The 15,268-nt window shown below is 54.3% G+C and overlaps 5 protein-coding genes and 1 non-coding gene across 6 annotated transcripts; 4 read left to right on the top strand and 2 right to left on the bottom strand.

Moving 5' to 3' along the window:
- Positions 1-416: 416 nt before the first annotated feature.
- On the bottom strand, positions 417-500 carry BDZ83DRAFT_t241. Its single transcript has one exon. It is a non-coding gene; the product is annotated as a tRNA-Gln (tRNA).
- A 56-nt stretch (positions 501-556) lies between these two features.
- Positions 557-3,007, bottom strand: BDZ83DRAFT_27543 (leucine rich repeat protein). The gene is made up of 2 exons (XM_060502091.1): positions 2,984-3,007; positions 557-2,936 (listed from the first exon to the last, which is right to left on the bottom strand). Exon 2 carries the CDS (start codon positions 2,803-2,805, stop codon positions 706-708), a length of 2,100 nt encoding a protein of 699 aa, XP_060360914.1. The 5' UTR covers positions 2,806-2,936; positions 2,984-3,007; the 3' UTR covers positions 557-705.
- A 2,355-nt stretch (positions 3,008-5,362) lies between these two features.
- BDZ83DRAFT_722543 (uncharacterized protein) lies at positions 5,363-6,979 on the top strand (the record flags this gene model as incomplete). The annotated part of the gene is made up of 1 exon (XM_060512481.1): positions 5,363-6,979. The coding sequence occupies one exon, from the start codon at positions 5,363-5,365 to the stop codon at positions 6,977-6,979; it is 1,617 nt and encodes a 538-aa protein (XP_060360913.1).
- A 1,661-nt stretch (positions 6,980-8,640) lies between these two features.
- On the top strand, positions 8,641-9,782 carry BDZ83DRAFT_27487 (uncharacterized protein). Its single transcript, XM_060502087.1, has 3 exons — positions 8,641-8,967; positions 9,232-9,346; positions 9,561-9,782. Exons 1-3 carry the CDS (start codon positions 8,733-8,735, stop codon positions 9,679-9,681), a joined length of 471 nt encoding a protein of 156 aa, XP_060360912.1. The 5' UTR covers positions 8,641-8,732; the 3' UTR covers positions 9,682-9,782.
- Positions 9,783-10,694: 912 nt separating this feature from the next.
- BDZ83DRAFT_655270 (uncharacterized protein) lies at positions 10,695-13,473 on the top strand (the record flags this gene model as incomplete). The annotated part of the gene is given in 5 exon segments (XM_060510790.1): positions 10,695-11,645; positions 12,270-12,375; positions 12,866-12,923; positions 12,941-13,093; positions 13,230-13,473. The coding sequence occupies 5 exon segments, from the start codon at positions 10,695-10,697 to the stop codon at positions 13,471-13,473; spliced, it is 1,512 nt and encodes a 503-aa protein (XP_060360911.1).
- A 250-nt stretch (positions 13,474-13,723) lies between these two features.
- Positions 13,724-15,169, top strand: BDZ83DRAFT_722541 (tubulin binding cofactor C; the record flags this gene model as incomplete). The annotated part of the gene is made up of 4 exons (XM_060512480.1): positions 13,724-13,832; positions 13,915-14,075; positions 14,145-14,864; positions 14,969-15,169. 4 exons carry the CDS (start codon positions 13,724-13,726, stop codon positions 15,167-15,169), a joined length of 1,191 nt encoding a protein of 396 aa, XP_060360910.1.
- Between the last annotated feature and the right edge of the window lie 99 nt (positions 15,170-15,268).

Below are 15,268 nucleotides of genomic sequence, written 5' to 3'. Positions count from 1 at the left end.
AGCATGGGAAAAGCTGTCTCACATGGTCAAGAGCGATGGGTTGAGTCACGAGCTTGGAGGCGCGCTGCGATGGGAATGTGCTGGGCGCAATTCGTGTTTCAATCGGCGATCTGTTGTTGATTCAGTTGCGACCGAGACTTCTGCGTCCCTTCCGTTTGGAAGCAATGACGTTGGAGCTTACGTAACATGAGCTCGTCTACCTTAAGGTAGGTATCCTTAGGTGTCCTTATCATTATCCTCATCGTTATCGGCAGATAGGCAGTTACCCCAAGCCATCGGAGGGGCAGCCACACAGCCTTCGCTACGTGCATGAGCAGCAAAGTTTCCGCGAGAAAAATAAAACAAAATCCCCCGAAAAAAGTAAAACCACATAATATCAAGCCACGCAAAAGAACATGCGCCGACATCAAAAGATGAGGTCCATCCAGGATTCGAACCTGGGCCTACGGAAGGTTCTGAGAATCAGAATCCGACGTCCTAACCAACTAGACTAATAGACCTGAAACGGCTTATTAACTGTTGCAGGAGAAGCAGCTTCCGGCGCCCATGATCCTCAGCCCCGGGTGGAGTCCTGACGCTGATGGCCCCCCTCTCGTCGCCTCCGTCACGAGGCCCTCGGTTCGTTGACGGGCATCTTCCGGCCCACCCTGGCTGAGACTCTCAATCTTCACGAAGACCTCGCTGAAAGCCTCAGTAGGAGAGACCTCAGTCTTTGCGCATCGCGCAGAAGGGACCTTTGGCGTTCATGACTCGGTCCAGCGTGTCGTCGTTGCTGTCCCAGTCTTTAACCAGGAGTTGCTGTTTCCGCCGAGCAAAGCCAGCGTCACGGTTACGATACACGGAGTCGATTTTGCGTACGTCAGTCTTGTCACTGGTCATCCACCGCAACTCCTCATCGAGGAACCTCGTATAAGTCATGTTGTTACCGAATTTGGTCTTAACGTTGGCTTCGAGGTGGGCATCAACCGCCTTCTCAAGGGCCTTGTCGTCCTTCGTTGGCGCCCATATCGAGTGGAGCTCTGGCATTGTCGAATCCGCCGACGGGTTGAATGTAGGCTCTTTGCGATGCGGCTCGGGAAGAATGGAGTCAGCGTTGTAGTACAGCAAGGAGCTGTTCAAGACAGCGGTGTCGATCTCTCGCAGCTCTGGCGGTGTGATCGGGCAGTGGCCGAGGTTCAGGTACTCGAGAGTCTGATTTGTCGACAAGAGCTCGCAGAGAACTGGCGCAGAGGCATTTTGGATGTAATTCCATGCCTGGCCGAGGTCGAGGGTCGCATATGCCTGGCCTACATCCAGCATGCGCATACCGGGATGCGACGTGACAGCCCGGAAGATGTCAATGGCGCCTTCAGTAGTCAGACCAGCAGATTGGAGTGACAGCCGCTGGAGTTGGGTGGCCTGGCGGATTCCGGAAGCGAGCACCTGCGCGCCTTCATCGCCCAGTGGGTTGCATGACAGGTAGAGCGAGGCGATTCCGCAGGCAGGGGAGGATAAGAAAGCGGCGATGGCAGAGGCGGCCTTGGTCGATATGCCGTTTCCGTTGAGGTATATATTTCGCAGGGGTAGTTTCTTACGGCCGGGAACCACCGCAGAGGAGAAAGTCGTCAGACGTTGGAAGAGCTCTGCGATGCCCGCATCACCCAGCTCAGTCTGGTCGAGATCCAGAGTGCGGAGGTTTTTGGTCTCAGTAATGAGCCGGAATACATCTGCAGCGGCCGCGGGACCTAGCGGGTTTCGTTTCAGCCAGACGTTCGTCACTGCGTCCGAGTCTACCAAGGCATCGACGAGGACCCTGAAGCTGGTGGCGTCGATGCAATTGCCTGCCAAGTACCAAGCATCTATGCGTTCGGGGAACTCGCGGACGAAGCGCGCGATCTCCTGAGCCCCAACCGGGCCAATGATGTTGTTACCCAACAGAAAGTGTCGTACGAAGGGGTTCGGCCGTAAGCTGTCCATCAGGCTGCCAATGTGGTCTGGACCAACGACCATTTTGCACAGATCCATGCGACCGTCTTGGTAGACGACACCTTTACGAAACTCTACTCCTTTGACGCCATAGAAGGGTTCGCCTTTGCCTCCATCGAGATGTGTGCCTAGGTTGGCGGAAGCCTCGTCAAGCTCGTGGGTGCCGCCACGCTCAAGGTGGTTGAAGAACGGCGCCAGGTCGGCGGCGTCGGCAACGGAAACGGGCATCGGGATGGCTTTAGTGCCAGCGAGGGACACGGGGAATTTGGACGGGTCCCACGGGCCCTGGGCAAGGATGCGGGATGCCCACACAGGCGCATGCACGCCTGGGGCAGCCCCGCCGGTCAAGCCGCGGAAGCTGTGGCCGTTCCGTTTGGTGGCGGCAAAGATGTCGCGTTTCCGCTGCAGGGCAACCCATGCACGCAACTTGACCCTCGCCGCGTCGTACCGAATGACGGGTGACACAGCATTGTCGTGGGTGGCGGGATACAACAGCGTTGCAACGGCCTCGGCGAGACGAGATCGCGCAGATTTCCGGCGCGGTAGACTGAATAGCTCGTCTGGCACGCGAATTCTGTCCATGGGTAGTGAAAGAATCTCATCGGCCGTGTACGATTTGGCGTGATCAAAGTTTGGCATTTCGGCATCGAGAAGATTGAAAGCCTCTCGGCAAAGAGCGGCTAGGTGAATTGCTTCTGCCAAGTCATCTGGAGTAGCATTGCTGCCGTCAACCGTGTTGTTGGTGAGCACGGTTGGGGTTAAGGCATAGGGCTGGCGGTGGCCATAACCACCCAATATTGAATTGGTCGATGTAAGCTGGAGTGTTGCGGCGGAAGCCATTTTCGTGTCAAGGATTGGAGTTGCGGACAGATATTGGTAGTGTCTGATGGCCAAAGTATTGACGTTACTATGCTTGCGTTGATAGTATAATCCGGACCAGGTAAGAAACTCGGCGTGAAGCAGACGTGACACTTATATGTTGAGCATCGTAATTCCCATGTGAACGAAGTGACTGTACCATTTGTTGACTGCTCGTGGTGAGTGCCTCAAGGCATGTAGTTGAGGGCATCTTCCATTCGCTTCTCCGCACGGCCATAGTCCGAATCGATTTACGCTTACTCTGGGGCCGTTGAATGAGGCTATGGCTTTGCCAAGGGTAGAGCTTCTAGGCAGCAAGTGCCAAAATTGATTGACGAATCAGACGTGCGGATGGTAGCCCAGAATGGCATCTGTCATGATTGTATGTGCTCCGTACTGTATGTCAATGTCGTTGCAAGGGCGTACTTGACGAGAGTTTGACATGCAAATGTCGAATCTTATTGACATGAGGTGGCCGAAAGTAGTCACAACATCAGACGACGCAGGCAAGGCAGATAACACCTTAGGCAGGAACCGAAGATGGAAGCCCCTGGTTCGTTCCGTCTGTTGTACTCCGTACCCAAGGTACGTATACTGCACCTCCTGCTCTTTCCACGTTTCGCAAACGGCAGGCAGAGATGACTGCATGACTTGGGTGGCTGGTGAGCTGATGACATAACAAGATATGTGGCTGGAGCTATGGCTTACGATGTTGCAAACTCCACCAGCCACACATCATGAACCACACCTCCACTTCTCACCAGCAACTCACGATGCTTCTTGGCTGCGATGCAGCACCAACCCACCCACACCTCTTTTCTTCCCCCCTCTCCCCCTTCGCAAGCACCAAACCGGCACCTCACTCACATCTCGGAGCTTTTCAGCTGCAGCGCAACATCAAACGTCTCTATCCCTTGCCCGTCACCTCGTCCCCCGGCCTTTCCAATGTTGCATCGCATGACGGCTCACATTCATTGCCCAGGCCTTGTCTCTCCGCCCGCATTGCAGCCCTGTCTCGTTGCCATTTGCTTTCTGTCTGACTCTGTCACGGAGTCACAGCTGACCGCGGAGTCTAGGAATCCACCGCAATCAATCTGTGTAACACGGCGCAGACCACGTCAACAAACGCCCATCACGTCGCCCAAGGGCCAAACATTATGTGTGTGTGTGTGCCAACCACAGCACACTGTCACCAGTCACCAGTCACCACACCCCGTCAGACGTTCCCAGCTCTGCTATATAACCTGCTCCCTGCGGTTATTAATTTAGCACATTTGTGATTCGTCGGCTGCACCTGTCTCGACCTTGTCTCTCAAAGTCTTATATCGCTCGCGCTTGGACGAGACACTTTGCTTTTCTCACTTTGCTTCTTCGACGGCACACACACACATACCTATCCACACTATTACTCTTTCTCTCACGCCATGTCACAATGTACCCATGCAGCGGTGAGCAGACAGCGAAGTGCGCCGGTACTTTTCTCATCTTCGTCAACCGCCCGTAACCCATTCCAGCCGTTTTCGTGAATCTTCGGATGGCTTGGAGCAAGGAATCTCAAGTTTCTACCAACAGCGAATAAACTTCCGTGGGAGCAAACAATTCCGCTGACTGCAGCATGGTCTCGCTTCTTCTTGTCTGTCCACCCCGTTGGCCAATGCTCTCATCTTCGCTTGGACTTGTCTCGTTTCGTTCTGCCCATGCGACAGCAGACGAGGGCAAGAGAAGTAAAAAATGATATATCGTGCAGCATCCCACGGCTACAGCCCGTTCTGATGCGAGCAGCCGACCACTCACAGACCCTCGGGACCGCTTTGCTTTTTTTGCCGTCATGAATTCTCTCCCTCGGGCATCGACGCATGCGATCAATCGGCAATGCCACAATTTCGGCCGGTTGACACGAGGCTCTGAATCGGCTAGCGACATGCGGGAGTGCTTACCGGAGCTCGTGATTGGAGTCCACATTGCTTTTCTGCATAAGCAGAATGGCGATCTCTTCGGGAGGCATGCAGGGAGGGGCAAGCCATCGAGGCTGTGGGAGACACTTACGCACGCTAAGAAAACAAGATGGTGGTGTGTCTCCCAAGTTCCCGGTCAGGCGGGGGTGCTTTTTTTTTTTTTTTTTTGCCTTTTTCGTTCCAACACCCTCGACAGCAGCGCCAGCTGTATAGACGAGGTTAGCCCTACCAACAGCCCTCTGAAGTGTGTTGTGCGTTGGATGTGACGACGAAGAAGAAAATACTCTGCCCTTGGCATGTTGGCCGGAGAGGGATTGGCCTGCGCGGGGAGATGCAAGACAACCTGTCTCGGTGTGTGGTCGAGCTGGCTGACCGCTCCCCCTTTGGTCCGATTATTTGGTTTCGTCCTATTGTTGCGTTGCGGGAAGAAGCCTTTCCGTATATATGCCCACGGCCTGCTGACGAGTGAGCGCCTTACGTTCACTCTTTTCTCACGGTTTGAGGCTGTTGCGTTCCGAAAAGCAAGGCTTCTCTTCCCCTTTCGTCTGATTTTCCCTATTCAGTTCAGCATGTCATCCTTTCCAATGTTTGCTCCCATGCCACGCAGAAACGTGGATGGGCCAGTCTCCCACGCCAAGTGGCCGACAGTCGACGCCTTCCGCTCAACATCGACAGCGTCACCGTGGGATGTGGATGATTCGACGGCCCAGACCGTTAGCAAGCTTAATTGTGTCTTTGGTTTCCGGCCGCCAAACGTCTACGCCAAGCAACCACCTCGATCATCCCCCGATGAAGTATCCAGATATTCCCCTGATATCCAACATCTACGTCTAGACCAGACCCCCGAGCTACGACAAGACACCCCTTCAGATGTGCGGACACGGACGTCTTCCTTTGGGCCAGAGACGCCTCCTACCAAGTTCGACTCATACTTTGCGCCAGAACCGGCCGTTCAGCCTCCAACACCGAGTCGGTCTGTCCATGGCCATCTGCGTTCCCATTCGGATAGCTGCAGTTTTACAAGTCTCTGGCCAGATAGCCAAGGCCAAAATCGATTCGGGGGTGAAGCAACGTCGAACCATGGGATCGATACCAAGCAACATGGCTATCTTGACGCAGCAGCATCTCGGTTGGGGGATAACTCTCAACACCGACGGCAGTCTCGCGAGGCAGCATCGCCTCACCAGAACTACACCGTCACCCTCACCCGCAACAACCGCGCCGTCACCCTCATCCTGCAGCAAGGCCGCCCCATAAAACAAGGCCAAGCAACCATCACCTGCTACCGCCAAACCTCCCTGGCTCTAGGCGGACCCTACGCCGAATTCTTCAAGGCGTCTGAGGCCCTAGTTCTGCTGCAGCACATGGTGAACGCATCATCAATGTCCTATGTGCCCTTTAGTAAACGGGAACGCTCCGAGTTGATGCTCCGCATGCGAACCTCGCCAGACGCCATGATTCTCGGCGAACCTTGTTCCAACGCCCGCGCGTGGACGAGCTTCTTCTCCACGGAACTCGGTGCCGGGAGGGCATGGGAGGTGGGCACCGTCATTTTCCCCTGGAAGGTGCTCGAAAGGCTAATGAGCTCTCTCAATTCCGAGTTCGCGCGCAAGAGGAGAGTGCAGTCCCGCGCCGCCGCAGCCTTCAACAGACGCGAGGCGGAAGAGCATGGGGGACCAAGAGGAGGACGCGGAGGCGCGGTCTATCAGCACAGCTATAGCCACTCCTACGACTCCCGTCCCGTATCTTTAAACCTCGCCGGTACAGAGCATGGCAATCTCGAAACAGCAGCAGGGGACCGCAGCTCTGTGGCATCCGGGTCACCGCCCCCTCGGACACCAACAGAGATCCTCCCACCCAAGCTGCAACTTTTGCCCGAGCAACGCACCCGTCAGTCTCCTCCTCCTCCTCCTCCTCAGGCGGCCGTAACAGCCGCGCAAATCCGAACGCGCAGACGCCAGCATTCGGAGCCCGCCGTCCGACGCCTAAGCCTGACACCGCCGCGTATCTCGCTGCTCAAGTCCAACAACCTACGTCGGCTGCACGCCTCTTCGACGCCGACGCGGCTCGAGTTTTACGACTCGATCCGGGCATGGCCTGCTAGTTCGCACCGGGCGCGAGTGAGGCTGCCGCCATGCTCGCGGTTCCTGGAGATGGTTGAGGACCAGGGGGCTGATTCTCATAACCCGATTGTGGTTTGAGGTCTCTCTCTTGGGGCCAGCTCTTTCGCTCCTGCATTACTACATGTAGCTTATGTTTTCTGTTTTTTCTTCTCTTCTATTCGTGTGTGTGTGGAATAAGTGGCCTGTAGAACACAGGGGGCAGGGCACTCTCTACTGCGCGCAGCAGCATTCCACTCTGCACAGTTGTTGTTGGGTTCGAGACTTTTTAGACGGGATTATTACCATATGTGTACACGGGAAACAAAAAACGGGGAACTGCAACGGGCTTATGAGAAATGGACTATGTGAAATGGAAAATGAAACGAACGATACAAAACAATTGTTAGAAATAGGGCACCGCTTTTTGAAAGGAGAGGCAACTTTAGATAGAGAGACAAACAGGATCATGCGGTTTTCGCTGAGCGAAACCGCCAACTCAGACGGCAGGATCCTGATGGATGGGAAGAAAGAAGTGGTGTTACACTCATGATGAACAACGTCCTCGCGGTCTTGTTCCATGTACTACAAATGGCTTGATGAATTTCAGATTAGGAACACGGATATCATTTAGATCTTCACTACGCCAGGCATGTCTTGAACTCTCTGACTGGTCTCCTCCCTCTCGGTTCCCCCTTTTCTGCGAACAGCAGGAGTGAGTCACTTGGAATGTTGATTTACGTCCGTAGCTGTCTGATGGGACACATCGCATCATAGCTCCGAGCTTAGTCGAAGTTTACCGTGTGAGGAATGAACATCCCGTCTCATCACGTGCCAAATCGGATATGCGACCTGCTACGCGATCTGAGACCGTTTGACATACGGCCGGAGAATTTGCGGCTGGTATGTATTCGTAGATTGGCAGCGTCGGGTTCTAGAACTTGGGAGGTGCTCGGGTTAGAGTTTAGAGAGCTTCGGGTACGGAAAGATTTTGGAAAGAATTCCCCGATATCAGTCGAGGGGGTTGAAGCCTGCGACGTGTAGCTGGACAAAAGCCCGACCTGACTCGTGAGATCGTGCTTAAAGCACCCCTCCACTTTCAAGAGTATTTCGCTTCCGTCTCTTGTAAATAGTAAAACGTGGGTAGCAACCGTGAAAGTAAAGCACGCTGTACTCTGTAGAATCGCCCTCAGTCCGTCGTCGCGATGCACACCTTGGTGACCGCAGGCAGTCTCTAGAAGTTCTGCTCATCAAAGCGCTCGACGTGCTCAAGGTTCTCTTGGCGCTGATGCTTCCCGGAGTTTAAGTGCGAACCACTCTGTCGGGCACAGGGGACCTGTCTTCTCCCACCGCAGGGGCCGGCATCATCGCAAATACGCTTCTATCACCGGATGTAAATGAAGAAAGACCGATAAGGCTCTCAACACAGGTAACACAGCGCGTTGGTCACTCGAGAAAACTTGAGACGAACGTCGACGGGGTTGTCCATGTCCAGCAATGCCGGGGAAGCCGCGCCGCGATCCACTTCTTGCAGGACTTCATCTTTTAGAGTTTCTGGTGATGGAGTGCCCGCGTCCCCCTTTACCAGGTTACAGGATCATGATCATCCCAACGATTTAGATACTAGGGCCCGCGCGCCGTGGAGGCGCGGTGAGATATAAGTCTCCGTCCCACCTCGTACTCGCGGGGTGGGCAAGCAATTGTGAGGTTTCGCCAATTACTTACACATCTCTACTCACCACAGTCACTCGTTCCCCAGCATCGGCTCACTCAACGTACATCAACCGCGAATCTACGACACTGACGACACCCCATATACAATCGAACAACCTTCCCCCGCAAACGAACAACTACAATGGCTCGCTCAATCCTCGCCGTCCTCGCCGTGGCAGGCCTCGCATCGGCAGGCAGCCTCCTGACCCCGCGCCAGGACAACGAGACGAAGCCGGCGGTCGACATCACGGCGCTGAACAAGAACGTCTCGGCGACCGCTGGATCGGGCGCTGTTAGTGCCGCGGGGACGCTGGCGCCGTTTGGCGGGATTGGGGTTGGTTGTGGGATTAATTGGGCCGAGGGGCAGTCTTTTGGAGGTGAGTTCTTGAGCATCATGAAAAGGGAGGCATGGCTTTCAGGGAGTCACCGGCGATTCAGAGGTTTCCGAGAACGAGCGAGGACATAGATAGGTAAATGGGATCGGGGTATGGTTGTGCGAGGAGCCCACGCAAGAGAGGGGATTGCCATGATCTGGAATCCTCAACGGAGGGCAAGGACTGACTTGGCGGAACTTGAGGGCGATAGAGTGCCTATCTTCTTTCGACACAGGATGAAAAGCTGACGTATCTTGTTTTCACCAGGTGGCTTGCAATCCGGCTCCGAAGCCTTTGGTCTCGGCGGTGGCTTCACAATCACCAAGGACACGATGAACATTGGCCTGGGCATCGGCATCAACCCGATCAACTTCAACTCCAGGTAAGCAGAAACCAACTCAAACCACTCAAACCACCTCATTGCGGGCTTGGCCACTACCGCCCTGGGTTCCCCTTTGTCCGAGACCTGGACCAGAAGTGCGGGAGGGTTGAGAAGGGGGGCAGTGAAGGCCCACGCCTGGCCCAAAGTTTTCATGTTTGCTTGCTTTCCTACTCCTTGAAAAGTAAGACGATGCTAATACTTTGATTTTTAACAGTGTCAGCTACGAGGCTTCGACCAACGGCACCGTGAGCTTGGTGTTTACTTCGACTTCGGCGATTAAATGCGAGGAGACGACTGTTGATGGGGTTAAGGGCGTCAAGTGTACGTCTACCTGAGATGTTTAGGTACATGTAGCCTCTGGTAGTCGTTATTTGCTTTGAGCGTGTTGAGAATCTAGATGCATATACACAATCTACAATCCCCCCTTTTATGAGTGCCTCAGTGAAGACAGAGGTAGCCATGTTGAACCATGAGCATAGCCCTGTGGTGTGAGGTGGGTAGCTTGATATTCCAGTGGAAAGAGGACCTTGCTATCCCGGTACCATGGTTACGGGACAGATTTCACCAGGTTGACGGCCCGCTACTTTGACCAAGCTTTTGCAACGGTCATACAGGTTCCTGGGATCTGTGGAGCAGAGGGTCGAGGGCCTTGGGAACTCAACGGTACATGCTCAAGGTGTGATTAACGTCTCTCTACAACGAAAATGACGCAAATATACAATGCCTCCGCCATGCTTTTTTTTTGTAGGGTAGAATCAGTAATAGTCCATAGAGGTTGAGGTGTTCCAATCAAAAGTGTAATTGACTGTCACAGCCTTTTCTTGGTGGTTGGTACCGGGCGTGCTCTTCTCTGAGCCAATATTCTGAGTGCGTTGAAAGAAATTGAGGCTTTTCACAGTGTCAGTCGCTCAACCAAGTTTCTCAATTATACTTCATCTCGCCCGAGGTTCAGTCGACTACAAAGGTTGACAGCGCTCGGAGATAGCATCAAATCAACCATCTCCGCTACCTTTTGGTTCAGCCTTGGTGATCGTGTCTCCCTCTGATAGATATATAATAGACAGATGTTTCTCGTCTTGGCAGTCTTATTCTCTTCTATCTCCTATCCACAACCCATCTCTGCTTCACTGCATCGGCACATGTCAGCTTCCAACCTCACATACAACCCACAAACAATCGCTTCTTCTCAACCACTCTATAGATGTCTCATTACTCTACTCTCTGAACCCACTCTCTTCTCACTACCTTGCTCTCTTAATCCCTCTTCACCTCTCATCATCCATCAACCGTAGTCATGTATACCATCATGAATACCCAGGCCGCCGCCGCCGCCGCCACTACTAACACTATGACGGCGTGTAAGTCAGTCGCCGCGAGCAGCATCCAAGCGAGCTCAGCACTCTTCTTCACTGCCGCCGCCCAGCTCTCTTATCGGCGTCGTCAATACGGCACCAGCTGGTATGACGACGCCGATGAGAGCGGCGGCGACTGCGACCTGTGCACGGTCGAAGACGGGGAGGAGGACGACAACGAGAGATGGTGGGAAGACTCCTCTGCTATTGAAGACGAGGACGAGGACGAATACGACATGGTGCAGGATTTCGTACCTGAGGAACGCACGCAACAGAAACTTGTTGTTCCCAGCGTCATGCTCACCACCACGGAAGGCAACATCTTCTTCGGCAGTGCCATCCCAGAAGGAACATGGTGCACCGAGTCCCGCGAGTCCCTGGATCTGCGCATAAAACACATCAACAACGCAGAGACGTTCCTCTGCCCAGGTGACTGGAGACGGCTCCGCAACACCTTCCGCCTGTGGCAGCAGCAAGAGTATGACCAGCAGCTGGAGCAAGAGCGGCAGCAGGAAGAAAAAGCAGAGGCCGCGTTGCGCGAGCACCAACAGCTTTACGCGCCCCTGATCTTCCTCACAACCCCCGAGGGCGACGTCCTCACGGGCGACGAGATCTTGAAGGGTCAGAGGGCTTACAAGTCCCGCGAGACTCGCCGTATTAAACAGCAATACGCCGCCAACGCAGAAACGCAACTCTGCCCGGGACATTGGGAGAAGGTCCGCGACGCCAACCGCCCTGAGCCAGAAGAAGACCCGGTTCTACAGGCCAACCAGCGCGAGGAATCCACATATTCCAAGGGCAGCCGCAGCTGGCACAAGCGTCTCGCTCGCGTGAACCAGCGCAGCCAACGGCGCCAGGCGAGACAGCAGAAGTTCGAGGAGGCGGAGCGGCTCTGGCGGCTGCAGAAGGTGGAGGTGGAGGAGTTTGTGGCCGAGAGGAAGGCCAAGGTTGAGGCGCTCGAGAAGATTGGCGTGGCGGGGGATTTCCCTGCGTGGAGTCGGAAGATGGGTCGGGAGCAGGGGGAGGCGGAGGAGAGGCTTAGGGTGCTGAGGAGGGAGCTTGAGAAGATGTTTGAGGGGGATTGCGGGGAGAAGAGTGAGGTTGAAGAATGAGCATACTGTCTCTTCCCTCTCTCTTCTTGGTTACCGCCGGCGTGTCCTTCTGGTTAATTTACGGTGAAGGCGGCCAGGACTTAGGGCCTTGGTGTTGGCGTTTAGTTGTTTTGATAAATTGACTACCGCTTTCCCTTTCTCACCTACTTTCACCCGTCACTCAATGCCGCTTCGTCATGTTTGACGATCATCGTCCACGAAAAGCCTCACTAACACGTAAGCCTTGCGTGGTTTTAATCTGGAGTTGTCGAAACAGGCATAGGTCTTGCCGAGCATTTTCCCACGAAAGAGCTGCTACATCTGCCTCGATACGGTTCGTCTCGTATTCGCTGGCCTCCTGGAGTCGTCTACGAAAGGCAGCCATTTTGTCAACAGTCTATGATGTGGTTTGATACCGAGCCTCCTTGAAGCGGTTTACCTTTGTATGTCGTTGCGCAGAATGATCCACATGCTATAAAGTCGTCTCAAGTTGTGCCTGCATGTACAACAGGTGTATCGTCTGACGCCGGCATACCAGACTTGCATGTCCATTTACCTATGAGGGAGAGACGGAAAGATGACGATGGTAAGCCTGCTCCCTCCTGTACCCCAAAACTCTAAAAGACCGGATGTGCTTTGGCTGGTTTTGCTTGTATGAGTGCAGGGAATGGCAGTTCTTCCGAGGCTTCGCCTGTTCACCCAGCTTTAATCCAGATCCTGACAAGTGTGTTCGCTCAGTGTTTATCTTCTTCATCCACTGCCTCATCCCAACTCATCCCTTTGGTAGCTTGGGACAGTGAGACGACGTCAGACAGCCAAGCTCATCGTCGATCCAGGGTCCCGGGATGTCTTGGCAGAGCGTCAGTATCCGGGAAATGCGGGGGAGGCGAAGCGTTCGTTTGCCGTTCCAGCATGACCTTAAGCCATAAGCAGCATGGAACAGCAAACACACCAACACCCCACTTGATTCGATTGTTTGTCAGGGCCTAATGCAGTACGTTTTGCTGCTCAGTGGTGATGTTGCTGCCACTCGCGTGACTGATATGCATGACGAGAACATTGAGCTTGTTGTGTAGAAAAGGGAAAAGAAGGTACCAAGACCCACAGTCGTGCCGGCCTAGGGACCGTCTACTGGTACGGAGTACATACAGTGGTACTGAAGAAAACCCGACCGATCGACCGAGCGGCCAATCCGCGTCGGCCGGCTCCCAACGTCGACCGGGGGGACAAGCGCCAAATGGAAAGCGTCCCTTCCGTGCCCCTCACGCCGTCTTTTACGGTCTTCCCACCACCATACACAGTAGGTACGGAAGGAAGCCATCACCTCACTCTTGCCTGCATTTCATCGTCCGATTCGACACCTGTTTCGCACACCAAAGTAACGTGCTTTTCTTCGCTTCCGTCTCCTACCACACATACCAACCACCCCTGGCACTCTAGACACCCCAAAACAACCTCACTTTGGACGACCACACCCACTTCGGGAGTTGCAAAACCTGAGCCATCCCCGGATCTTCCAGCTCGTTCCTGTCACCTCGTCCCCCATTTGGCTCTTCCCCGCCAGCCACTGCGCAAGCGACGTCACAACAAACTCAGCTTCGTCGGCTACGCTGATACTGCGTACACTGTCACAAAGCGAGCAATCGGAAAGTGGCGTGGTTTGATTTTGACTCTTACTGAGTAGACAACGGGACTTTTAAAAACAGACTTGGTCGCACACCCCACCGTCTGAAGACACGCCACTTTTTGGATCGTCTTACACCAAGCTTGTCTACTTTGCCTTACCTCTCATCAGGTAGGCCCAAATCTTCGTTCCTCACTTTCTTGAAACACAAGTCCCGAGCTTCTTTTCTGGCTGGGCTCTGTTCGTTCGTATATAAAATCAGATACGATTTCCACTTTTTCATTTCCTGTACCCCGCCACTACGACGACAATGGCACCCGAAGTACTTCAACAATTTGCCGTAGGCGGAGGACTCCCAGTAACCAAGATGCAGGATCCGAAAGAGAAGTTTTATCACCATTTTCAAGAAGAGGTTATCAGTATGTTGGCCCCGTAAAACAAGGACCGAATGGTCGTCTGATCTTTTCTGGGCCGTATACTGACCAAGAACCCCGCACCCAGGTCTACAAGAGCAGATCGACAATGTGAGCTCCATATCTCAGGTCGGTGGTGAGAGACAGGACGCCATTGATCACATCCTGGCTGGCATATCGAATCTCTCCAACGAAGTCGCCGACGCTTCCGACTATGTCCCCTCGTACGACCAGCGCAACTACGCCCAGGTGGGTTGGATTCCATGACTTACTCAGCGATTGCCAAAAGCAGTTGACTGACACCCTTCGCTCAATCAGGCCGTCAAAGCTCTCACAGACAAGCTGAATGAGACCACAGCAAAGCTGGCCCCGCGTTCGCGCTTCCAATTCAAGCCCCGCGGAGCCAGCTCAGCAATAACATCAACCACCAATGACCCAGCCGCGCCCAAAATTGACCCCCGTCTCATTGTAGGAGCAAGCCTCGCCGACCCCCTCCCCCCATCCCGTGGCGGGCCGGTCACCGCTCCCCCCTCCTCCTCCGCCGTAACTCAGGCCGCCACGGAGACGGACACAGACGGCCTTGGCGACCTCCCCAACTTCCCCAAAAACTACAACGAGGAAATGGCCCGCCCCAGCGCCACAAAGGTTCGAAAACCCAGCTTCTCCACCGCAAAGGACATTGCCATATTCGGCCAGGACGGCCTGCACATCATCCTCCCGTCCTCGGCGTCGAGGGCGACGACTTCGGGCCGCTTGACGGATCTGAAAGGGTGTGTGGTGGACATGTCCATTGCGCTCTCGGGCCGAACTTCGTTTGCGAACCTGGCGCTCAAGAACGTCGAGAGGAGTCTGATTGTTGCGGGCAACGTGGCTGGGCCAGCGCATATCACGGGCGTGTCGGATAGTATCATCGTCGTTTCGGCACGGCAGGTGCGCATTCACGAGTGTAGGAATGTGGATATTTATCTGCACTGCTCGAGTCACCCGATCATCGAGGATTGTTCGAATATGCGCTTTGCGCCGTTGCCGCCTAGCTTTGTTAGTAAACCCCTACGCGTCTATACTCATTTTCTCCCTCCTTTTCTTTTTCTTCTTTTTTTCTTTTTTAGATATCAAGATACCAGCTGCTGACTGCTGAGCAGGACACCACAGAAGACCCCACCAAGAACCAGTGGGACCAGGTAGACGATTTCAAGTGGCTCAAGTCGGAACCCAGTCCCAACTGGAGCGTCTTGGCTGAGAAGGAGAGGCTGCCCGAGGAGATTTGGACAAAGGTTGTGCCGGGGGAGCGCGGCAAGGATTTGCACGACATCCTCAAGGCAGTCGGGGTTCAGAAGCATTGAACTCAGATGGAAGGTTGGTGTTAATCGATGGGGATGCGAGAGAAAGTGAGAGACCGTTGCTGCTTGAAGTTTCCTGAGTCGAGTCCCGGGTTGGAGTTT

The sequence above is a fragment of the Colletotrichum acutatum genome (genome assembly GCF_030867785.1).
Source record: "Colletotrichum acutatum strain CBS 112980 chromosome Unknown BDZ83scaffold_107, whole genome shotgun sequence".
In the NCBI taxonomy this organism is placed as follows: Eukaryota; Fungi; Ascomycota; class Sordariomycetes; order Glomerellales; family Glomerellaceae; genus Colletotrichum; species Colletotrichum acutatum.
Note: the sequence above shows the minus strand (reverse complement) of the source record. Positions and strands in the feature narration are given on the sequence as shown.

Coding starts and splice junctions, on each gene's coding strand:
- BDZ83DRAFT_27543 (XM_060502091.1), bottom strand. CDS start 2,805: ATGGCTTCCGCCGCAACACTCCAGCTTACATCGACCAATTCAATATTG.
- BDZ83DRAFT_27487 (XM_060502087.1), top strand. CDS start 8,733: ATGGCTCGCTCAATCCTCGCCGTCCTCGCCGTGGCAGGCCTCGCATCG. Junction 8,968..9,231: donor CGAGGGGCAGTCTTTTGGAG/GTGAGTTCTTGA, acceptor TGTTTTCACCAG/GTGGCTTGCAATCCGGCTCC. Junction 9,347..9,560: donor CCGATCAACTTCAACTCCAG/GTAAGCAGAAAC, acceptor GATTTTTAACAG/TGTCAGCTACGAGGCTTCGA.